The sequence below is a fragment of the Hyperolius riggenbachi genome, chromosome 4 (genome assembly GCF_040937935.1).
Source record: "Hyperolius riggenbachi isolate aHypRig1 chromosome 4, aHypRig1.pri, whole genome shotgun sequence".
NCBI lineage: Eukaryota > Metazoa > Chordata > Amphibia > Anura > Hyperoliidae > Hyperolius > Hyperolius riggenbachi.
The window spans coordinates 130,117,682-130,144,188 of NC_090649.1; the positions used below are offsets into that span (position 1 = coordinate 130,117,682).

Consider the following 26,507-nt stretch of genomic DNA (forward strand, 5'->3'; position numbering starts at 1 on the left):
GGGGTGGGGTAGAGGTTAGCAATTCCTGGACATTTTTAGGTTTACAGTTTATTTATGCTCCTCTCAGTGTGCGGCATGCTGTGGCATAGTGTGCAGCGATTGTCACCCCACAGTGACAGTTATACAGGGAGTGACAGAACAGACTGCTCTTTTGAACACGCTGCACTCCACATTGGAAACAAAAATACACCCACGTCCTATTTATGCTGCTCAGTTACATAATCAATAAAGTTTATTTATTCAAAATATCGCTGCGCGTCAGGGGATGATTATTGGTCCAGAGCCTGCAGTATCTTCAAGGCGATTGGTCACTCTCTTGAGGTACTCTCCTCCTGCCCTGCTGATTGGCAGAAGGTCTTGAAGCGAGCTTTGTTGTCGACTGTAATCTCGCGAGAATAGACCTCGGTTCAATTTTGGGTAAAATTTACGGACTCCGGAGATGGATCTGTACGATGAGCTCCCGGAACCGCCGAGGCCTCCTGGTGAGCAGCAGCCTGCGGCTACATGCAAGCTCTGTGCAATACGAAGCCGTGATAGGCAGCAGCATTCCGGGCTGGGAATAGCTCTACCCCGTCCTCTACAAACCCGACTCTCTCTGTACGATCAGGCCACACACACCTGTCATCTGTTTCCTCTTGCCATAGTGAAGACAGTGCTTCTGTCTGCAGCGCACGTCTGCTGAGGGCAAGTGTGGCAATGAGGGTGTTTTCACTAAAGCCCTATGCACATATGAGGCTTCTGTCTCCCAAAATGCTATTTATAATTTTAAAGCCATACCGCCGAGGCAGATGTAAACACAAAAATCATCTGGTGGTCCAGTTACAGGCATACAAACAAAATTGTAGTGAGTTGGGACAATCTGCAATTAATTGATTATCTCTAGTTGCATGCCCACTGCTGATATAAAAATAGATTATAATACTAATGATATATTTCCTTTATTGATTATGTTCTTGTCAGAGGACCACTAATAAAGAAGACTGAGTTGAAAATGTTATGTGCCAACCTCTCGATACTAGTCAGTACAGAACAAGCGAATCTGATAGATGCAATTGAGTCTTCTTATAATATCAACCAGTGTATGGCTACCTTAACATTGTTAATTAGAGGAGTTGAACTTACCTGGGGTTTCTTGCAGCCCCCTGGAGTCCTGTGCCCACAACGCCGGTCCAAGTGGCTGGTTGCCGACATTCAGCAAATTATTTGAAGTAGATGCATAATGTTATGATGATTTTATGCAAATGTATGTAGTTTTAAAATGGGTCAGTCAAATACAGCCTGCAGCAGAATGTTTTATGCAAATGTATGCAGCATTTTTCTAGCTGCATACATTTGCATAAAACTTATTGTACACATTTGCATCAACTCAGAATTATTTTCATATAATTGACCATACCTACTGATTTCTACGTATTCACCTACAAATAGCTTCTCTTTGCTCATCCTTCACTCCCAAGGCTATGTTCGCAGTGACATGTTTTGTGGTGCATCATCTCAGACAGTATTATTATTTTTTATTTATATAGCGCCAACATATTCCACAGCGCTTTACAAAGCACAATAAGACGACAAGGGGAACATAGGTACAAAAGCAAAGGGTCCGCACTTGTTCAAGGTTCCGATTCTTTATTTAGGACATATCCAATAACAACACATGCATCAAGAAGCTGACATGTTTCGAGCTGTACTAGCTCTTAATTGGATTAGGAGCTAGTACAGCTCGAAACATGTCAGCTTCTTGATGCATGTGTTGTTATTGGATATGTCCTAAATAAAGAATCAGAACCTTGGACAAGTGCGGACCCTTTGCTTTTGTACTTTATGTGGGCCTTGCTGACCTGGTCGTGCACTGTCAGAAAGGATTGGTGGGTTGTAGCGGTGTACACTACGTTTTTCTGGGAAACATAGGTACAACCAAGAAAAAAAATGTACAGCAGAGTCTCAAGCAGCACAAATATTGCAACAAAAACAGGAAACATTAAAGGGAAGGTTCAGGGAAACCTTTAAAAAAATAAAAATCCATATCCACTTACCTGGGGCTTCCTCCAGCCCATGGCAGGCAGGAGGTGCCCTCGCCGCCACTCCAGAGGCTTCCGGTCGTCTTCGGTGGCCGACCCGACCTGGCCAGGCCGGCTGCCAGGTCGGGCTCTTCTGCACTCCAAGGACGGGCTCTTCTGCGTCCCACGCGGGCGCGCTGACGTCATCGGACGTCCTCCGGGCTTTACTGCGCAGGCGCAGAACTACTGCGCCTGCGCAGTACAGAAACACATCATTTGTGTGTTTCTTTCCCTCTGCAGCTATCTTCCACTGAAGTGTCAGGCTGTTTCTTCCTGCAGAGTGCAGACAGCTCTGCCTGTATGTAATTCTTCAGTATATGAAAGCCCAGCCAGCTCAGAGGAGGATTTATCCAGCTTGTAAAAGATAATAGAGCAGAGAGAAGATGCACTAATCTAAATAATACACAGGCAGTGTGCAGAGAGGGGCCTGGAGGGGGAGATGCATCACAGAATCACAACACTAAAGAACTTGGCAGCCTTCCAGACACAGGCTGACAAGTCTGACAAGAGAGAGATAAGTTGATTTATTACAGAGATGGTGATAGTAGAACGTGCTGCAGTAAGCTAGAACACATTAGAATAGCTTTTGAAACTTGTAGGATGGAAGAAAACCGGATGAAATTTTTGTTACGGAGTCTCTTTTAAAAAGCATGTTCTGCCTAAAGGACCTAATTCACAAAAAATTGGATAATTCAAAATGCATTTTGTCCCATAGAAAAACGCACAACTTTTTTTCCATGTTGCTGTTTCTTACAGTAGGTAATGAGTCTGACAGTCGTGATAGATTTTGGACTTTTCCAACTTCTAATGAAGAAATCTCAGGAATTCCTTTATTTTCAAAAGCACTTCCTGGATGGCAGTGGCACAGTATAACTGCCAGATTAGCGTGCACCGAGATATGCGGGCTGGTTGATATCTGTGTAAAGGTCCTTTCTAGAATCAGAATCCTCTTTATTTCACCAAGTATGCCGGATAGCGTACCCAGAATCGTATGCGGTGCACATGACAATGGCAGAAGACAAGGCATAGTCAACATGAGAATATACATGGTACAACAGTGTTCTCCCTAGAATATTTTTTCAGCCGGGTGGCATGAAAAAGTAGCTGGGTGGGGAGGGTCACACTGGGTGCGGAATCACACTGGGTGTCGGGGTGGGGGTTAGGGAATATGCTAGGTACTACTGGATGGGTGAGGGCAGCCCAGGAACACACACACAGACTCTCACACAGACTCTCACACAGACTCTCACACAGACTCTCACACAGACTCTCACACAGACTCTCACACAGACTCTCACACAGACTCTCACACAGACTCTCACACAGACTCTCACACAGACTCTCACACAGACTCTCACACACACTCTCACACAGACTCTCACACAGACTCTCACACAGACTCTCACACACACTCTCACACACACTCTCACACACACTCTCACACACACTCTCACACACACTCTCACACACACTCTCACACACACTCTCACACACACTCTCACACACACTCTCACACACACTCTCACACACACTCTCACACACACTCTCACACACACTCTCACACACACTCTCACACACACTCACTCTATATATGCACACACAAGCAATATATGCGCACACACACACACACACACACACACACACACACACACACACACACACACACACACACACACACACACACACACACACACACACACACACACACACACACACACACACACACACACACACACACACACACACACACTGCACATACACACACACACACACACACACACACACACTGCACATACACACACACACACACACACTGCACATACACACACACACACATACACACACACACACTTTAAGAGGACCAATCATCTGTCATGAAGATACTCTGCTATGAATATCAGGAAGAGGCTGCTGAATAAAGTGCTCTGAAGTTTAGACTGCAATAACTACAAGTATTTTCCAAGTTTAGATAAAATTACAGCTAAACTGCTTTTTTATTTTTATTTTCTAGAAATAAGGTCAGTAATGCCACCCTTGTTATAATCTCTCAGCAGAAATCTTCTGCAAGGTTACAGCTCTCCTCTCCATATCTGTTTAAACACTAGTGTGCATTAGTGAGGACAGTACAAGTGTGCATTAGTGAGGACAGTACAGTACAATTGAAGCCCATACTGTCTGCATGTAAGGCATTTACCACAGCAGCGGCTGCGAGACAGCCCCCCTCCCCCCCCCCCAACGTTAGGGCAGGAGACTTTCCGTAATGGATAGAGCCAAGCGTCCTGTACAGTACAAGTTTATCTGTCCTGTGTTTAACTTCACAGGACCTTTCCCCGGCGTACGAGAGAGAACGGCGCCGGAGACTTGGGCGCAGGACACAGCCAGTATATGGCTAATTCTGCTGCCGCACAAGTCTGGCCGTGTTAATTACTATTCCCCCTCCAGGCCGACATGGATAGTGGGGGAATGAAATAATTCGGCTTCCAGCAATAGCTGGAAGCCGAATTATTGTTTTAAAAGCAACTTCAGATCCGTCTTCTGACGGCGCTGAAGTTACTCCATGTGCCTGCGATAGCCGTAGTTCCTATTACGGCCTATGGTGGCGCCGGCTGCGCCCAAGTCTCCTGCGCTGCTGCGCCCAAGTCTCCAGCGCTGGATTTACCGTGTTCGCTTTCCCCGCCCCTCTACACTACGAAGGGAGCTGGGGCAGAGGGTGGAGATAGCAACCCTGAATAACAGCGAGCTGGCTGCACACTGCTGAGTGCACAGACACAGCCGCTGCTGCTGTAATGATTCGAGAGAATCATTCTGCTACAGACCAGGGCAAACGGCAGCCGGGCGGGAGGGCAGGGTCAGGTGGGCGCTCCGCCCAGCTGAAAGGCTCTGGGGAGAACACTGGTACAAACAATAGATACCATACAATATCATGAATCAATTCAGGGTATAGAGGGGAGGTCTGCATAAGAGTTAATGGTTCAGAGTGGGCAACAGATACAGTCCATGATACATTTCATGGTTCAGAGTGGGCAACATATACTGTCCAGGTGCCGGTTGTGGTGTTGCTTCCCAAGGACTAATGTGTTGCGGCCAGGCAGGGAGAGTTAGTTCAGAGTTCAGTAAGAGGACTGCCTGGGGGCGTGCTTTTAAAAGGAACAAAGGAACTTTTAACAATACCCCACGAGGAGATGAACTAGTTTAAAATTTGTCAGAACTGTCATTAACCACTTTATCCACCACTACAGTATATCTAAGTCTTCTCTGACTTCATCTAAGCCACAAGGACGTAGATATAAGTCGTGTAGCTGAAGCACAGCTGTGCAGGATTCGGCTAGCTCCTGTGCACAAGATCTGGCACTATCTGCTGCAGCACTAATTGGTGAAAGGAAATATATGTTCCCTGAGCCAATAAGATAGATTTTTACCATTAAAAATACTTTTTTCTCTGTGAAAAATACGTACTGTAGCATTCTTTCAGAATCCAATATCTTCACCATAAATTGTGACAGGAACGTAATTTAAGTTTTGTGATAAACGGTAGAAATGGCTAAACAAAATGTGGTGTTTTTTTATCTACAATAGCGCCTTTTATTTTAAAACTGGAATTGGTATAACTGAGAAATAGTGTTTTTTGTTTCTATTTTTTTCCTCTTTTGCCCATTAAAATACATGCTATGCAGTGAAAGCCTAGTTAGTCTTGAAAAAAATGTTATATATTTCATTTAGGTGTCACAAGTAGGGATAAAGTTATTGCGGATTAAATAGGGACATCGCTAAAATGTCAAAACTGCTCTGGTCGATAAAGGGGAGGGGGAAACGTGGTCTAGATGTGAAGTGGTTTATAATGTCTACTGTGACAGCAATTTACAGTGCATTTTACCCTGGGACAGATGTACATCTCATATGTATGTGTAAACATGTTTAACCCTTTTAGGACTGGACGGCTCTGGCCCCTTAAGGACCAAAGCTGTCCTTTCCCTGTTTTGCCCTGTGATTACTGTGATTGGTTTACAGTAATCACAGGGTTACGCCAATGAGCATCATCAAGATGCAGACGCTCTGCTGTCTCTAAGACAGCAGAGCGAGCGGGTGCAGTGACGGAATAGTGGCGAGGACTGCATGAGTGTGCGGTGGTGATTAGTTGTAATCTACATCCTGTCAGATCTGCACAGCCACCAGCAGGTTGTAGATTCCAACTACGTCCCTCCGGAAACCGTTAAACTTTACTCTTTTGTAGCAGCGAGAAGCTGTTCTCTTGTTAGCTTCCAGTTCTTTCAGTCATTTCAGGTCCATATTGTAGTATACCGTAGACATTTTTAAGACTATTTGTATTTGATGAAGCATATTCTAAGCATTAATATAAGCTGTGTGCTTACAGCCCCAGCAGGATCCACTCCTGATACAGCACCAACAAATGGCAACGCCAGTGGCAAGCGCAAGGCAGAACCCTGCGACTCTGAGGGCACGCACCAGGAAAAGAAAGTTTGTAAAGGTTTTCACACAACTTAAAACTGCACATGGAGTTTGTGTGTCAAAATAGCTGCTGTGTGTGTGTGTGTGCGTGTGTGTGTGTGTGTGTGTGTGTGTGTGTGTGTGTGTGTGTGTGTGTGTGTGTGTGTGTCTGTGTGTCAGTCAGACTGTGTGTTCCTTCGTTATGGTTTGATAAACACTTAATTCTGAATTTCAGGATTTAGTGATATCTGTTACTTCCCAAGCAGCACGGTAATACCACAATAATACGGCATTTCCGGTAGTGGAGGAAGGTGTAGTAACTCTTCCTTCATGCTGTATTTCAGTGCTCTCCACCTTCATGGTTGGGGGTGTGCCTAGCACCACATTTTTGGGCCGGAGGGCAGAGCCATGAGCAAACTAAAGGTGGGCCTGCCAGAGGAGGGGGGCTGACGCAAACGAGTGTGGCCTGGGGGCCACATTCAGCCTGCCGGCCACCAGTTGGACAGCCCTGCTGTATTTTATGGCAAAGGGCAACAATGGGCCTAATTGCCAGAAACGAGCAGTGGTCAAATAAGTACAATGTACTCTACTATAAGGCTCGGTTCACATTGGACTTTAAAGCCAAACGGATCCGGTTTCTGCTTCACCAGATCCACAAGGTTTCGTTCACACTGGCTAAAGGATCCGTGAAAACTGATCTGATCACTGGTCGAACATATCCGTTTTCACTTCGATCCGTGCACCTGAGCAGGTGGGTAAGGGAGAGTTAACTTACCAGGCTTCTGTTCCTCCTTGCGTCTCACATGGCATCATATGACTACCACACTTCCTCCTTCAGTCCAAAAGGAGGAAGTTTGGTAGTCACATGACGCGACGTGGGACAATAGGGGAAGAAGACGGAAGCCTGGTAAGAAACCTTCTCTCACCCGCCTGCTCTCACACTTGTGTCCCTGCAGACCCCCACCGCCAGTGGAGCGTCCCCCCAGACCAACACACCCAATGGAGCAGACCCCCGTTCTCAGTGGATTAGCACTCCGAACGGTTTGTTTCTTCACTAGTGTGAAGAAACCTTCCGTTCTCCCATTGCCCCAATGCAGGGCTTCATCTTCCGTTTCCGGTCTGCTGGGCTCAGCAGTCTCGAAAAATTGGTGCTACAGCAAAAGTTGAGTTCCATCCAGCAAATTGTACGGATCGGATCCGTTCGAGCGGGACTGTACAGAAGGAACACATAAAGCATAGGGCAGAGCAGCCATACAGAACAGAAAATACTACTTGGCATGAATGGAAGTTCCTTCTACATTTTATAATGCAAATATTTCTTTTCCTGTCATTTCATTATTTTTTTTTTTTTTTTTTATATATTAAAAGTTCTGTTCTTCTTACCCACACTTGCAAACCTGTTTCAGTGGTATGTCTTTTAAAGGATACCTTAGCGCAAAATTAATTGAAAAACGGGGGAGCAGGAATGTTTAGTGGGCTCTCCTCATGCCCACCGCTCCCCTGGTTCTCCTCTGTCCCCCTCCAGTACTGCCTACCGACCCCCCCCCCCCCCCCAAACTTACTGCCTGGTCGAGGTGGTTGCGTCTGGCTGTGCAGGCATTGCCCGGCGGTGGGCATCCTTGTACGCAAGCCCGTGGGTGGTATCGCTCTGCGCTAGCAGACTACGTAGTTGTGACGTCACACAACTCCTCTGTCCCGAAGGGGGACTGAGGTGAATGGGGAGCGGAGGGCAGGAGGAGAGCTCAATAAACATGCCTGCTGCCTCCGTTTTTACCGTAATTTAATTTTGCGCTAAGGTATCCTTTAACATGAATACACGTGCAGATAAAATGGTTGATAACTAAGATTTGTCTGCTTTCAATTTTCTTATATGTTGTCTGTAGATTTCTAGTTTCTGCTTCCAGTCGCTCATGGATGAACATGAGCACAGTTTGTGCCCTGCATGTGTCCTCATAGGCAGTGGCTGAATAGTGTGCTGGTTAAGGAGACCTGGGTTCGAATCTCAGCTCATCCTGTTCAGTAAGCTGGCACCTATTTAGTGAGGAGACCTTGGGCAAGACTCCCTAACACAGCTCCTGCCTATAGAGTGCCCCCCTAATGGCTGCAGCTCTGACACTTGGAGTACACCAGGAGAAAAGCTCGATATAAATGTTGTTTTGTCTTGTCTCTGTTGGTGTTCAATTTTGGGATCCGGCATTTGAAAACCTGAATTATGCCGCACTCCACACTTCAGCACTAAAGCTAATGGACAGATTCATGGGGAGATCACTCACGTCACATGACTCCGATGCTTGCTTCTCCTGACTTGAATGGAGGAAGCATCAGAATCGCGTGAAGCACGACGTGGACTGTGACCTTCTCGTTAATTGGGTGCTAAAGTCCTGTTTGGCAAGATTTAGGCTTCCATATGCAGGATCCCGAATTCAAATACCATCTCTAATCTTCAGTGTATGTGACAATGGCTGTTGTTTCCCCTGAAATGTTAGCTCAGCTTCTGTTATTTCACGGTGCTGGTGGGAAACTAGAAATATAATTGTTTATGGGCAGCAAGAGAAACTTTCCACACACACGAAGCCCTGGAATACATTTTTGTCTCTCACAGGAAGAATGGTTCATTATGGTGGCCACTAATAATAAATGATACCAATATCGCATGACTTTTGCTGGCGGCAGATGACCAATGGGAGAAGGTTAAAGGGGAAGGAAAGACGTGCACAATATACATCTTGGGCCTGAATTTCTCTCCATATACATAAGGCAAAAAAGGATGTTTCTCGTCTAAGAAAAATGACATTTAATCCAGGCATGGAGGAATTCTAATTCTAGTAAAGGGACACAACGCAAATATTAGACAAGGCTAGTAACTAAGCCCAAATACAATTGTGGGTGGGGCCAACTCAATTAAAATACAATTAATCCAATAGAAAAACTAAATCCTAAGCAGACAAGCTTAAAAAAATGCAGACCTGCTGATCTATTTGGCTGCAGTAGTGGCTGAATCACACCAGAAACAAGCATGCAGCTTATCTTGTAAGTTTGTCAGAAACCCCTGATCTGCTGCATCCTTTTACAAGGTCTATGGCTGAAAGTCTTAGAAGCAGAGGATCAGCAGGACAGCCAGACAACTGGTATTGTTTAAAAAGAAATAAATAAGGCAGCCTCTATATCACTCTTACCTCGGTTTTGCTTTAAGTACACCATGCAGTAATGGCTGTTTAAATTAAAGGGAACGTAAACTAAGAGGAATACAGAGGCTGCTACTTTTATTCAGTTGTAAACAATGCCAGTTGCCTGGCTGTCATGTTGAGCTTTTGATGTTAGTGGTGTTTGAGTCCCATAGCTGCAACAAGCATGCAGCCAGAGGAGTTGGACTAGAGTCAAAGCAACTGATCTGCATGCCGGTTCTGGGCCAGTGGCTTAAAGTACGAAGTATTAAAGGCAGCGTATCAGCACAGAAGTCAGGCAGCTATTACATGGCAGCCTCCATATTCCTCTCACTTCCAGTACCCTTTAAGAATTAAATTTGCATAGATTTTTGTCCAGTAATTGGTGTAGAATACAGGTAGTCCCCGACTTACGAACGCCCGACTTACGAACGACCCGTCGATACGTACGGCATGGATTAATTGTTTCCATGGGAATAAGGTAAAAAAGAAATTGGACTTGTAGTTTTTGAGAAAATCTATTTTAAAACATTCGAAAAAAATGGCTTTTAAACTTGTTTAAGCAGGCACAGAGGGCAGAGTTGACACAGAGGGGGACACTGGAGGCACAGGGGGGCACAGCGGAGGTACAGGGGACAGAGATGGCACATTGTTCTGACTTAAAGAGAACCAGAGACGAAGCACCCTCATGTATTTTATTACATTTATCAGTGGGAAAATGACAGTAAACCCTTACCTTGTTTTTAGTTTCATTCTTCTCTGCTCAATTTGCCTGTTAGCAGCTCTGATAAGAATCCCTGACTCCCAGCAGCCTTCAGTCTAGGTTTGACCTGGAATTATTATAGCTCAGTCAGTCTTCTGTGAAGTCTTTTCAAGCCCAAGCCTTCCCCTTCCTGGCTCAGCTTTCCTGCTTTACATACTCAGAGCTCTGATGACATGGGAGGGGCTGCTGCTGCCGAGAAAGAAGCTCTGAAACAGACAAGTGTGATCTGTGTGCACTGACTATGCAGTCATCATAATTATCTATGCAGTTTCATTTCTATGAGAGACATTTCCTACAGGCAGCCACACAGCATACCAGAACAATGAAAGCACACAGATGAAAGGCTGCAACAGCCCTGCTTGTCTATTGTTTCATAGAGCCTAGACTACACATCCAGAACAGCTCATAACCTGGAAGCAGAATGGGTATGAGCTGGCGGCCATATTGGATTTTTCTTGGAGCAATAATGGATAAAAAAACACTTTAAAAAGGCACACCAAAGCAGCGAAATTATCAGGTAGAGCATTTATTCTTTACAAGCTATCAACTGATATGTTTATTTTGTGTGAACCGTTCATCTCTGGTTCCCTTTAAGAACATATTCAGGTTAAGAACGAACTTACAGTCCCTATCTCGTTCGTTAACCGGGGGGCTACCTGTATTGATAATAGCTGTGTCGTGTAAGTGCAATTTTTCAGACTTCCACTAGGTGGCACCAGACACCTTGTAAGTGTTCAGAAAATTCACAATTATATGGTGTGTTTAGGACTGCACATCTACTGTATATTTATTTGTGCTCTATTAGCAGCTGAATTGTTACGATTACATCTATTACATCTGTGTTGGTGCTGGACAAGGGCCAGGTAGCTGGTTTGTCCCATCTGATTATGGTTTTTATGAGAATTTAGCTTATTTTTTAAATCTAACTTTTAAAACTTAAAGTTGAACGGCAGCCAGATCTTAGTGCAGATGGTGGAGAGGAACGGACAGACATTCTTTGCTTTAGTTTTACCTGGACAAATCCCCTTCAGCTCTTTTCTGCCTAAAACTGTGTCAGGTTTCTGTTGCTGTCAACCTCTCGTTTGGGGAGATTTTCTTGATTCCTGTCCCTTATCAGCTGCTTTCATTCTTCAGGACTCTGAAAGGACATTAGGATTTCGCTAAGCTTTCAGGTGTTGCACTTCATCAGGACTTAAAGCACGCCTGCAGTGGCGTAGCTAAGACGCTGTGGGCCCCAGTGCAAGTTTTGCATTGGGGCCCCCCAAGCACTCTATACATAACAATTGATATGGCACTTAAAACCTGCCATGGACAGGCACAGTGTCAGAGGTGCAAGAAGGGGATGGGAAACAGTGTGTTAATGATCACTACCAGGGCTGGATTTACCATAAGGCACTGTAGGCACGTGCCTACAGGCGCCTGATGATGGAAAGGCTGCTCACTCCCCTCCCTGAGAGCCTCCTTCCCTATGCAGAGCCATGATGAGAGTGTAAATGAGAGGTTACTCAACCTGTTCTGTGCATTACACTGAACTCCTGAGGAGTAGTCAGCACACAGGAGCAGCTTTAGGTTACTCTTGCTACCTAATACCTGGGGGCACATCTAGCTACTTAATGTTTAGGGTACTTTTGACTACCTAATACTAACGAGCACCTGTACTTACCTATGACAGGCAAGGGACGTAAGGGAGAAGTAACAACTGGGACAGTCAGCACACTTGCGGTGTGGTTCAGCGGGTGTTTGTAGGTTCATGGAGGGGGAAGTCTAAGGTACCAGGACACCTGTACCTATAGGCTCCTGTGAGGTAAATCCGGGCCTGATCACTACTATTCAAAGCATTTACAGAAGTGATTATTTCCAGCACAGGACCAATAAACAGCTAACACTGTGGTTGAGGGAGGGCCCCTTGGGGCCCATCCAGCCCAAGGGCCCCAATGCAGTCGCTACCTCTGCTCCCCCTATTGTTACGCCACTGCACACCTGAACTGAGTGATATGGAGGCAGCCATATTTATTTCTCTTTAAATAATGCACATTGCCTGGCTGTCCTACTAATCCCCTTCCTCTATACATTATCCCATAGACCCTAAAAAAGTATGTAGATCAGACTGAAGTCTGACTAGATTAGGTGCATGCTTGTTTCAGGTTTTTGATCCAGATACTACTGCGGCCAGAGATCAGAGATCAGCAGAACGGCCAGGCAACTTGTATTGTTTAAAAGGAAATAAATATAGGGCCGTAATTACATCAGGGATGAAGTTTTTTTTTTTTTTATTAGAAGAAGCTTGAATGTGGTCCTTGTTAATATTTGTGTTTGCTACCTGTTCACATGGTTAGTTACCTCAAGTGTAAGAGCTAGTCCACACTAGGTCCGGAAACGTATCCGTGGCTGCGTTTTTCAGCCCTGATGAAAAATTGAGTCCCGGATACTAATGTTAAAAATAGCAGCCGTCCTCACCCAAGAAAAAAACGGATCCGTCTGCGTTTGCAGGGAACAGTTTTCAAAACCTGAACGGAAGGTCCGGAATTGCTGCATTTTTACGGACCACGGATACACGGATGGGTAGTGAAAAGCAATGAGAAAACGCATCTCCATCTCCACAGGCAAAATAGCAACAAAAACTGATGAGAAAACGGATAGCCTGAACTTTTAGTGGCCCAAAAAATCCTCCCACCACCTTCCTAATGATAGACGTTTTCTGTCCGTTTTTTCAGGTAAAAAACTGAACGGAAACTGATGCAAAACTGATGCACTTTGATCAGTTTGCGGACTGGTGGTACTTCCCCTGATCTTCCCCTGATCCCGGACTGCAGTGTCCGTCCTGCAACCGTGCCTAGTATGGACCTAGCCTAATTGAGCATAGCCTATATGGAATGTGTTGTATCCTTTTCTATCTTGTCCTGTTCGGTTGTTGGGTTTACCCTGGACTTTGCTCTGCCCCTTACATTTGGAATCCATATGTAATCCCTGTCTGTACTCACCATGCATTGATTGTTTAGTTCATCAGAGTTCCTTGCATGATTGTATTTGACCTTTCTGTATCTACTACTCTTCAATCAAAATAAATATGGCAGCTTCCATATCCCTCTCAGGACAGGTGTCCTTTAAAGAGTACCTAAAATTAGATAAATGTGTATTGTCCCAGTTATAATTTACCCATACCTCCCAACTTTTTGAGATAAGAAAGAGGGCACTTTAAGACACACCTCTAATCATGCCTCAGGCCTGGAACCCACTAGCGATTTTTCTGAGCGTTTATCGAGCGATTCAAACCGCTAGCAATTTCCCTAAATGCTCATCTGTTAATGGATGGGCCAAATTCCACTGGAGCGGTTGCGATTGCCAAAATCGCAAACGCAGGACATGCAGCATTTTGGTTGTGTTTCTGCAATGTACATTATATAAACGCTGGCGTAATCGCTCATTAATCTCTACACATAGCGATTTGAGTGCAATTTTAAATTAAACTGAGAGGGACATGGATGTTTCCTTTTAAACAATACTAGTTGCCCTGCAGTCCTGTTGCTTTCTTTGACTGCAGTGGTGGCTGAATCACACACCTGAAACAAGCGTGCAGCTATTCCAGTCTGACTTCAGTCAGAGCACCTGATCTGCATGCTTGTTGAGGGGCTGTGGCCAAAAGTATTAGAGACACAGGATCAGCAGGAGAGTCAGGCAACTGGTAATATTTTAAAAGGAAAAATCCATATCCTTCTCCGTTTAGGTTCCTTTTAATGCAAACTGTAAATAAAATTGATGCATTGAAAAGACAAATCAGGATTAAAATAGCTAATCACAAATCATTACACAATCGCTTGCAAAAAGCTCACACTTGTCAAAATCACTCCCAAAATTGCCAGAAAACGTTAAAGAAATCGCTTACAAAACGCTCATTAAAAACTCTAGCGATTGCAATAGCGATTTGTAGTGGGTTCCAGGCCTCCACCATACCCCTCGTCATGCATGTCACAAAAAATTCAGAACCAGGAGATGTAGTTTTATAATTCAAATCACACTGGTACTTTCTATTATCATTCGTTTTTCTACATTTTAACATCTGAAAATGAAAATATATCAATTTTATCGATGGGAATAAAGTTTAGAGTTAGTTAAATACATTTTTCAGGAGAAAAATACATATGTTAACACTGATCTGTACATCAGTCCTGAAAGAGGGACAGAGGGATCAGGTTCCCAAAGAGGGACTGTCCCTTTAAAAGGGGGACATTTGGTAGCTATGCATTTACCCTTACTCTTATTTCCACTCTAGAGTTTAATAACTTGTGATATAAATTATATAAAATTGTCTCAGCCTGAGTCAGACTGCAGGGCACTTCTCCCGGATGAATGTTTTGGCCATTAGTATAATGTAATAAGCTTCAGTCACTGTAATAATCCAGATTTATTTCATGAATACTGACTGCTTTATGAAGACCTCACTTTAAGGCAGTGATTGTTTCGTGCAATAATATCTGAATGTCTTTGTCCATCTCTTTAGGAATGCTGCGTTTGAAAGCTCATGTAGCAGAGCGGCGGGGAGAGAGGGAGGAGCTGCAGGATGCTCATACCATATGCTATGACGTTACCCAGGAGTGCGAGCCTGTGCCTTCTGACATGTAAGCATCAGTCCTGACAGATCAAGGTGGACTGCTAATTAGTGAGCTCTTGTTTTGTAAGTGATGGTGTAGGAGTAAGGGCCCATTTCCACTAGCGCGAATATGCAAGCGTTGTCTGCATGCGGATGCGCATAACCAATACAAGTGGATGGCCCTGTTTTCACTTGTCAGAAGTCCTGAACGGTTTTCTGTGCAGGAAAAATCTGCATGGTAGACCCCACAGAATTCACTTGCCACCTGGAATGCATGCGATTCGCACCTAATGTATTAAATAGGGAAATAGTTTGCTTTTTCGTTCGTGTTTTTTCATACGATTCACATGCGATTTTGCATACAAAAACGCGTTCAATAAAGAAACATTTTTTTTTTCAATCCTCTTTCTTCCTCTTTCCTGTTTCCTGTTCGATCTTTATTTAAAAACGCCTATCAGACACTGCAGCCATGGAGTTCTCTATAGAGACACTTGTGTCTATGGTGCAGCAGAAACCTTTTATTTATGATAAATCCCTACCACAATACAAGGATCTGGCGCTCATTAGTAGGACGTGGGAGAGAATCACAAAGGACTTCACTCCAGAGTGGGACCACTTGTCAGCGAAAGAAAAAAAAGGAGGAAGGTGAGTGCAGAATAGGTGACTTTTGATATTGCTTTTGTGGATGCTTTGTATTGAAGCGGTGTGCAGCAGTAGGGGTTTCAAAGGTGTTAATAGCACGTTGGGGGGTTTGCGGTGGTGGGATGGGAGGCTTTACAAGTATTTTATGGGCACCATGAAAACCTTGCACCAGGGCCCATAACTGATTGAACGCTACTTGCGGCAAGTGTGTAGTGGCGCCAAACGTGATTGTATTGCAAGGGAACATAAAGCTGTGTGTGTGTGTGGGGGGGGGGGGGGGTGTGGAACGCTGTATGCTTAATTAAATGTTAATCCGCTGTAATCGTCGGTAACCGTGCAATGCTCCTCCCTTTTGACAGCACCCGTCTCTCAACTTAAATTGAGCGCTGTGGCTATCAGCGCTCTGTACTGGCTCCTCTCCGCTGTACTGACATTGCTACGGCCCAATGATGTCATCAAGCTACAACCCTGCACTAATGTCAGATGAAAGTACCAGGGTACCCACAAGGTTGATGTATACAGTGGAGGAAATAATTATTTGACCCCTCACTGATTTTGTAAGTTTGTCCAATGACAAAGAAATGAAAAGTCTCAGAACAGTATCATTTCAATGGTAGGTTTATTTTAACAGTGGCAGATAGCACATCAAAAGGAAAATTGAAAAAATAACCTTAAATAAAAGATAGCAACTGATTTGCATTTCATTGAGTGAAATAAGTTTTTGAACCCTCTAACAATAAAAGACTTAATACTTAGTGGAAAAACCCTTGTTTGCAAGCACAGAGGTCAAACGTTTCTTGTAATTGATGACCAAGTTTGCACACATTTTAGGAGGAATGTTGGCCCACTCCTCTTTGCAGATCATCTCTAAATCCCTAAGGTTTCGAGGCTGTCTCTGTGCAACTCTGAGCTTGAGCTCCCTCCATAGGTTTTCTATTGGATTAAGGTCCGGAGACTGACTAGGCCACTCCATGACCTTAATGTGCTTCTTCTTGAGCCACTCCTCTGTTGCCTTTGCTGTATGTTTTGGGTCATTGTCGTGCTGGAACACCCATCCAAGACCCATTTTCAGTTTCCTGGCAGAGGGAAGGAGGTTGTCGTTCAGGATTTCACGATACATGGCTCCATCCATTTTCCCGTTAATGCGATTAAGTTGTCCTGTGCGCTTAGCAGAAAAACACCCCCAAAGCAAAATGTTTCCACCCCCATGCTTGGCGGTGGGGACGGTGTTTTGGGTGTCATAGGCAGCATTTTTCTTCCTCCAAACACAGTGAGTTGAGTTAATGCCAAAGAGCTCTATTTTGGTCTCATCAGACCACAGCACCTTCTCCCAGTCACTCACAGAATCATTCAGTTGTTCATTGGCAAACTTCAGACGGGCCTGCACATGTGCCTTCTTGAGCAGGGGGACCTTGCGAGCCCTGCAGGATTTTAATCCATTGCGGTGTAATGTGTTTCCAATGGTTTTCTTGGTGACCGTGGTCCCTGCTAATTTGAGGTCATTTACTAACTCCTCCCGTGTAGTTCTAGGATGCTTTTTCACCTTTCTCAGAACCATTGACACCCCACGAGGTGAGATCTTGCGTGGAGCCCCAGAGCGAGGTCGATTGATGGTCATTTTGTGCTCCTTCCATTTTCGAACAATTGCACCAACAGTTGTCACCTTCTCTCCCAGCTTCTTGCTAATGGTTTTGTAGCCCATTCCAGCCTTGTGCAGGTCTACAATTTTGTCTCTGACATCCTTGGACAGCTCTTTGGTCTTTCCCATGTTGGAGAGTTTGGAGTCTGCTTGATTGATTGATTCTGTGGACAGGTGTCTTTTATACAGGTGACTAGTTAAGACAGGTGTCCTTAATGAGGGTGACTAATTGAGTAGAAGTGTCTAACCACTCTGTGGGAGCCAGAACTCTTAATGGTTGGTAGGGGTTCAAAAACGTATTTCACTCAATGAAATGCAAATCAGTTGCTATCTTTTATTTAAGGGTTTTTTTTCGATTTTCCTTTTGATGTGCTATCTGCCACTGTTAAAATAAACCTACCATTGAAATGATACTGTTCTGAGACTTTTCATTTCTTTGTCATTGGACAAACTTACAAAATCAGTGAGGGGTCAAATAATTATTTCCTCCACTGTATAAATGTGTTTGGTAGCAAAGTAAAGAATGCAAAACACTTGTAAACAGTAGAAATGTTTATTAAATTGTAATTTCTCAGTTGTGAACTTTTTTTTAAACCATATCTCTATAATTGTCTTTCCCTAATTAGAAAGTAGTGTGACAAGAAGTCACGGTTCCCAATCGCCTCATTAGTGTGTCGACCTCCAGTCCAACACATGCCAGGTAGAGGTTGCACATGATCGTCCTCAACAGAAAGGCCTTCTTCTTTGATTACAAAGTTATGTAGAATGCATGTGGCTTTAGCCACAGCAGTTTCCACATGTAAGTTGATCGGTGTATGCAGCACCCTCCACTTATTGGACAAAATGCCGAAAGAACATTCGACCATGCGCCTGGCCTTGCTCAGTCTATAAAGTTCATCTTCCGGGTCATTTAAATACTTGGAAGAGTAAGGGCGCATGAGATGTTTAGAAAGAGTAAAGGCCTCATCACCAACAAATGTATATGGAAAAGATTGGTTTGAGGTCCCAGGCCATGGTGTTGGTGGTGGCAGGTCCAGCATCCCATTCTCCATTCGAAAAAAAAATTAGTGTTGCGGAAAATTTGTGCGTTGCTTGCACTGCCAAACGCCCCAATGTCTATGTACACAAATTTGTACTCGGCGTCTGCCACCACCATGAGCACTATAGAAAGAAACATTTTGTAGTTGAAGAACTGGGTCCCAGTATGTGATGGCATGACAAGCCTGATATGTTTGCCGTCAACAGCCCCAATACAGTTGGGGAAGTGACATTTGCTCCACTACTTTGTAGCAATTTCCTCCCACAGTTGACGATCTGGAACATGCATATAGGCATGAGTAGTTCCCCTGCTTGTTTCCCTGACCTTGAGAACCACAACCCTCTGAGTAGTCCCCCCGCTGATTTATTCTCCTAAATCTTGCACGGTTTCTCAGTCTTCATAAGTAAGCAGCGGCTACCTCCAACCCAAGGTTTTGAGGTAAGCATAGCCATGAGGCCAAACCCATGTGACCACACTTGGTACTAGTGATAGGTCACTCAGGTACTGAGCATCACACTGAGGGGAGGTCCTCACTTCCAGCTATTGTGTGGTAATGAGAGGTCTAAACTGGCACCATCAGAATTTTTCACATTGATACTTGGCTTCAGGTTGTGCATAAAATAAACATTTTCATTCTCTCTTTAAAACCTTTGAAGCAATATATATGTGTATCTCGTTAGTATGTGGTGTGTTGAGGTATCCTTTAGGTAGCTGAAGCAGACCTCTGACTCCCTCTTTATTGATGTGTAAATGAAGGGTTAATCATTGTTTAACCACTTCACCCCCCCAGTGCTAAATTTCTCCGTCCCTCTGCGCACTGCTTCAACCCAGGGACGGAGAAAGGCGCACTCGTTTGTTTACTGGCTGGGAGTGGGCGGGGAACCCCCGCGCACACTCCAGCCAGCACAGCCGGTGACTAATTGGATGTTAGGAACAAGCGTTCCTAAATCCAATAAGACTCGCCGATTGTAAATAGAATGAAGACTGCTTCAAACAGAGGCAGTCTTCATTCATAACAATGAATAGTAAACAAACGTGCAGCACGCGATCGCGCGACCAGCGCGCGCGCGCACACACACACACACACACACACACACACACACACACACACACACCCCCGCTCTGCAGTGCAATGATTGGTTATGGGGACCCCAGTCCCCAATAACCAATCATATCACAGAAAAAAAAAGAATGGAAGCATCGCTGAAACGTAAAAATCGCGCTGGTGTTTCAGGGGTAAAACCCCTCCGTTGTGAAGTGGTTAAAGCCCTACATATGAGGTTGCATTCTCTGTCACCTTTCATGCTTGAACGAGAATGATTATACTCCTAATGATATTGACCTGTATTGTATTTTCCAAATAAAATTGTTATACCGTGCATAAAAAGGGTTCTGTGCTGCTAATAAATTATAGAGTCCATTCCAGTATTTTATGGTCTTGCTAAAAATGAATGAAAAGTTTCCACGTTTGGCCTCCTTAGATGCATCACATGGTTTGTTTTGTGTTGTCACCATAGATCCCGGCTGTCATACTTTGCTGTATTTGACGGTCATGGAGGGAGCCGTGCATCGCGGTATGCATCTCAGCATCTACACAGGAATCTGGTGAAAAAGCTGCCACGAGGTAAGTTGGGACGTCTGCTTCGAGTTAAAGGAACCACCAGCTATGATCTTTTGACCTGCCAAAATGTCCATTTTCCCCAGACTACCTGCTACACAAAAGCTATCTTTATGAAAACATAAACCTTCTGTCATTTAAGAATTGATCCTTCAGGTCAAGGTCGTTTCACCCCATTATCAGCAAAATGTGTTAACCACTTCCGGTTCCGGCGCCTGAATGTAAGCAGCGAGGAGTTCGGAGCTCCGCAGACTCACTCCCTTGCCTCGGCCAGAACTGCAGCAAAAGTGCCCCCACATGGATCTGTCGCCTAGCCGAGCCATCCGGAATCCCCGGTGCACCTCCAGAACACCCGCATGGACCGCTACGTTATGCGCTCAGGCCGCAAGAGAAACGAAGGGGAAGACTGAGAGGTGGACAAGATGGCGCCCGACACCAGCCCTCACGCTGAGTCCCCTGCCCGCCAATCTCCGCAATGGGAAAGCGATTCCCAGCAGCAGGACTGGGAGGAAAACACAGCAGCCCCAGACCCAAATGGAGGTGAGCAACATGAGCACCACATAACTATAAAAAAAAAATAGCGTCAGAGGTAGTCTCCACGCTGACACCGGAGCTACACTCCATAATACAATCTGCGCTAGACAAATCACTGGGGGAGCTGCATAAGCAACTACAAAAACACGATAACAGATTGGGACAACTAGAAAATCGCGTACAGAACATAGAGGATGAGAGGGCTAAAGAGGGGGGAAAATGAAACAAATCCTGGAAGATAACAAGCAGATGCATAACAAGCTCCAGGACCTAGAAAACAGGTCGAGGCGAAATAATCTCCGAATCACAGGCCTCCCTGAGACTATGACACCCCAGGCCCTGCACGACTTTTCAGCATCGGCACTACCTAAGCTATTGGGCTTGAAAAAAGGATTTAAAGTTGAAAGATCTCACAGAGTGGGTCCCCCGCGAAACGCAACTGATAAGCGCCCTCCGGGAGTAGTTATGACCAGATACCTGGACTATGCTGACAAAACAACCATACTAAGAGCTTATCGGGCACAGGAGGGTCCCCTGGAATATCAAGGCTCCTCAATAGGTTTATTCAACGACTACTCTGCTGAGGTGTCTAAATTAAGGCAAACCTTTAATCCAGCCTGCCTGCAATGCATTAATCTAAAATGGCGATTTGCCCTACAATATCCGGCCATCATGCGTATAACAGATGATAAAGAAGAGCAACATGTGTTTTACACGGCTAAAGAAGCACTTCTTTTTTTGAAGCAGCGCTCGACAGATCCAGCATGATTTCTATATCTGAGCTGATGATATATACAGATTATCCAACTTGCCCTAATACCCACTATGCCAAAAGGCACAGATATTCTCTGGAGATTCCCAGCACACTTATACGAGGATGGGGAGTTCGCAGTTCTATTGACACAGTGGTGGTGGGAGTACAAAGAGTTAAATGCAGGCCATATGCGAGATATAGGCCTATTCTGGGAAGCTGCCAAACCTGTATTACGGGGAAGGATCATAGGGTACATTTCAGGGAAAAAGAAACAAGCTAATGCTCAATATCTGGAGTCAGTGGGGGAGCTACGACAGGCACACAGGAAATTCCTTGAACTCCCAACAAATGAAAATAAACTAAGTTGGCTTAGAGCCAAGGGGCATACTGATAAGTGTCTAAAAAACAGAGATAGATTTATCAAATCATATCGAGCTCTATATTTTCATAAATTTGGAAATAAAATGGGCACAATGCTCTCTCGCCTATCCAAACCTCCTCACCTTAATGCAGTAATTTCTGGCCTCCACACTGACTCAGATACAGTGACACATGACTCCAAACTGATCAATGAAACGCTCAATTTTTTTTTACTCTTCTTTGTATAAAAAGAACCACATATGACGACTCATGGCAAAGGCTTTGACTATCTACTGTACATAGGACCAGACTAGCCAAGCTATCGGAGGAAGACCTTTCAACCCTAAACGCAGAGATTACCCCAGCAGAGATCGCCTATACTACTAAAACCTTAACTAATCATAAGGCACCAGGCCCTGATAGGTTTACACCAGAATTTTATAAAATTCTTAAAAAACAAATAGTCCCTGTACTGGCCACCCTTTTTAACCATATACTCACTAAAGGCACATATCCTAACTCCACAAACTTAGCCTATGTAAAATTTATTCTAAAACCTGGAAAAGATACTTTATTACCTAGCTCTTATCGACCCATATCTTTAATTAACCAGGACCTCAAAATACTGTCTAAAATAATGGCTGATAGATTAGCTGAGTTTATGCCCAAACTAGTAAGCCCTAACCAAACTGGATTTGTTCGACAAAGATCAGCAGTGGCTAACATTCGCAAACTACTTATTGCACAAGACTATGCCAGGGCTTACCCAAACACATGTAAAGAATACGCAGTACTATTAATTGACGCTGAAAAGGCCTTTGATAGTGTCCATTGGGACTGGCTGAACAAGGTTCTAGATAAAATGAGCTTCACAGGATCAATAAGAAATCTTTTCACACCAATGCATACTCACCCCCATGGACAGATTTATACTCCAGGATTTCTATCTTCTAGGTTTGTTTTAGAAAAAGGCACGAGACAGGAATGCCCCCTGTCTCCCCTGTTGTTCAATTTGGCTCTAGATCCACTGACTCAGATATTAGAGACACAAATTGAAGGGATGAATATAGGGGACTGTAAGTTATCGCAAGCCATGTTTGCAGATGATATGCTATTTTTGATTAATCCAGATAAACAATTAGACAAAGTTTTCAACCTAATACGAGAGGTCGGACAGGTTAGTGGGTTCAAAGTGAATGTGTCTAAGTGCGAATTGATGTTCCTCTCCAAAAATGCTCTCCCCCGAAACCAAACTAGTTATCCGGTAAAAATATGCTCTCAAATACGATATTTAGGGATTAATTTGAATAAAGACCCTGACAAAATTTGTACAATTAATTATTTGCCCTTGGTGTCTGATATTAAACGCCAACTCCAAACATGGAAAAACCTTCTGATCAACCTTATGGGTAGGGCCGCTTTGATAAAAGCTGTCAGTTTTGGCAGACTATTATACCCTCTGCAAACCATACCACTGCTCTTGAAACACTCAGACATACAAGATTTAAATAGAGCCTTTTCACTCTTTCTTTGGGGTGGCAAAAAGGCACGTGTTGCTCTTCGGAAGTTACAATTGCCTAAAGATTGGGGGGGATTGGGCATCCCTGATATTCTACGCTACAATTTAGCATGTATGATTAGGCATGCAAGAGACTGGATCAATTGGTCTGACGGTTTCTCTAATTTTGCACTGGAAAGAGCCTATGCAGAACCCTGAACTTTACCGGGATTATTGCATGGAGGATATTCCCCTCTCCCTTCCAGATTGAAAAGCAGTAAACTAATAAGAGATACTGTGACCACCTGGAGGGAGATTTGTAAGAAATTTAAAACATGTTACCAAATTACTAAATACATGCCCTTTTGGGGCCATCCAGGGTTTCCTGCAAGTTTGTCACATAAGGGATTCCTCGAATGGGAGGAGAGAGGACTAATTAGGCTGAGACAGTTAATAGACCTTCGTGAAGGAAGATTTTTGTCTTTCAGAGAATTGAGAGCAAAATTTAATCTCCCAACCCACCATTTCCTATACTATGGCCAATTAAGGGCCCACATGAAGTTTAAATTACGGAATACTTCTTCCCTATTGCAACTCAATGAACTCGATGGTTTCCTAGCCCCCATCTAACCAAACTATCCTTCTCTCAACTCCACTCCACTCTCCAAAAGATACATTTACCAGGAAGTGTGAATCTAACTTTTAAAACATGGGCAAAAGATCTGTCTGACCCGGATATAGGAAGTAAAATTTTATCTGGGGCAATGAAGATCAGAAAGCTAATATCGGGGGGAAAATTGGAGTGAATCCCATTTTAAACTCATACACAGGGCAAAATATGCCTTCAATATCAAGAACACGACCCCCCCCCCCCCCCCCCGGTCATATTATAAAGCGGAATGCCCCAAATGTAAACTACCCAAGGCTGACCTTCTGCATTGTACGTGGAAGTGTCCTCATATCCAGTCCTTCTGGTCTAAGGTGTGTGACTATATAAAGCAATTATGTAAGGTAAAATTGGATCTAAAGCCTGAAATATTGCTATTCAACCACTATGAACCAGCCCAGGCCTCTGACCCGAACACAGCTTAAACAAGAAAAACGCTCAGCCCTTTGGTGCACCTCATCATCATAGCTGCAAGGAAATCAATCTTTAATAAATGGATCTACAACGCGGTCCCCACAGTGTGGGATGTCAAGGAGGAACTTACTCATCTCTTTAACCTGGACAGGTTGGACGCTCTATTACACAAAGAAAAAAGGACTAAACACCTGTTCATTATTTGGAAACACTTTATTTTAGCTTCCTTTACCACAAAAGAAAAGAATGAGCTCATGGAACACTTTAAATACACGGGCTGGTACTGCACGTCTCAACTCCAAGGATCATTGGGTAGATTGGATATTATAAAATAGGCCCTGAGAGGTAATGATCTGGGTAAGAAAAATATCAGCGAAATACTGAGCACACAGCTGGGTAAATTGACAAGGATTGACTGCAGAGGGTGGGGAAGGGAGTGAGGGAGGGACACCAAGTAGGGGTAGTTTTGAATGTATATAGCTTATTGCTAGTTTTTTGTATCTATGTATACATGTCTTATTTTACTTTTGATGGCGGGTAATTTACACCCGAGATGTTTCTTTGAAAACCAAATAAAATATTTTGAAAAAAAAAAAAAAAAAAAAGTGTTAACCACAGAACAACTACATACACCACTGCTGGTCTGCTAGGTGTGGTTTTTGGATTAGGGCCCATTCACACTTAAAATCGCAAAACGCTAGCATTTTGCGCAAGTAAGTGATTTTACCGAGATTAGCACAGTAAAAAATCACTGAACACTTCCACGATTTCAGAGCAATTTATAAGCACTGTACCGCGATCGCTTCAGAATCACCTCAAAACTGCTGCAGGTAATGTGTGTGTGATTGGCGCTAATCGCAAAACGCCTATTATCAGCACCAATCGTGGGTAACAAAGTTCTAGTGCTTTAAATAACGCTTTAGTGATTAGCGTGAATCGCTCATTAATCGCTTAGGTGTGAATGGGCCTTATTGTTGCCTGAAACGATTGTTCCTGATTGGTTTGTGAGGCAGTTGCCTGGGAATGAGACTTGCACTGAGACATGGAAAGACGTGCTGCCAAGCAGCCTGTTCATTTTTTTAACCTCCTTAGCAGTATGGACGAGCTCAGCTCATCCATTACCGCCGGAGGGTGCCGCTTAGGCCCTGCTGGTCTGATTTGCGCCAAATAAAAAGGAGCACACGCAGCCGGCACTTTGCCAGCCGCGTGTGCTACCTGATCGTCGCCGCGAGCAGCGGCGAAAGAGGGTCCCCCCAGCCGCCCGAGCCCTGCGCAGCCGGACCAATCAGTTCCAGCCAGCGCTAAGGGCTGGATCGGCAGCGGCTGACGTCCATGACGTCACTCCGCTCGTCGCCATGGCGACAAGAAAAGCAAAACAAGGAGGGCCGCTCATCGCGGCCTTTCTTGTTACTTCTGATCGCCGGAGGCGATCAGAAGTACGCGGCAAGAGCGCCCTCTAGTGGGCTTTCATGCAGCCAACTTTCAGTTGGCTGCATGAAATAGATTTTATTTTTATAAAAAAAAAAAAAACCCTCCCGCAGCCGCCCTGGCGATCTTGATAGAACGCCAGGGTGGTTAATGAGGGGAAAGGGCAGGACAGGCAAGAGGGCTTCCCTCCGGCTGAACCTTCAGTTGATGTGGCCAAGGATTTTTGGACTTTACTAATCACTGAAAGAGAGGCCTCTGACATTGGGCAACACACGCACACACTGTAGATTTTCATCCCAACAAACATCTAAAGCCCATCTACACCATACAATTTTTTGTTCGATTCATTGATTCGATTCAATCCGACATGTCCAATCAGGATTCAATTCGATCCAATTTGCCATTGCAAAACAATGGCAAATTGAATCGAATTGAATCCCGATCGGACATGTCTGATTGAATCGAATCAATGAATCGAATCGGACAAAAAATTGTATGGTGTGGATGGGGCTTAAAGGATACCCTAAGTGACATGTTACATGATGAGATAGACATGTGTGTGTACAGTGCCTAGCATACAAATAACTATGCTGTGTTCCTTTTTTTTTTCTTTCTCTGCCTGAAAGAGTTAAATATCAGGTATGTAAGTGGCTGACTCAGTCCTGACTCAGACAGGATGTGACTACAGTGTGACTCTCACCGATAAGAAATTCCCATTTTTATTTCTTTCTTGCTCTCAGAAGCCATTTTTCTGCAGGGAAAATGTTTTATTGTTGGAATTTCTTATCAGTGAGGGTCACACTATAGTCACTTTCTCAGTCAGGACTGAGTCAGCCACTTACATACCTGATATTTAAAAAGGAACACAGCCTAGTTATTTGTATGCTAGGCACTGT

At 44.2% G+C, this 26,507-nt stretch overlaps 1 protein-coding gene across 2 annotated transcripts in view; it reads left to right on the forward strand.

Moving 5' to 3' along the window:
* The first annotated feature begins 369 nt into the window (after nt 1-369).
* The window catches only part of ILKAP (ILK associated serine/threonine phosphatase), a 40,909-nt gene continuing 14,771 nt past the window's right edge, over nt 370-26,507 (forward strand). Inside the window, exons 1-4 of one of the 2 annotated variants that reach the window (XM_068280667.1) lie at nt 370-482; nt 6,430-6,543; nt 14,929-15,046; nt 19,856-19,962. In XM_068280667.1, the coding sequence (XP_068136768.1) occupies nt 440-482; nt 6,430-6,543; nt 14,929-15,046; nt 19,856-19,962 (382 nt within the window). In that variant the 5' untranslated portion in view covers nt 370-439. Of the gene's footprint in view, nt 483-6,429; nt 6,544-14,928; nt 15,047-19,855; nt 19,963-26,507 lie in introns of those variants that run through there. The other variant, XM_068280668.1, reaches the window with a different exon arrangement.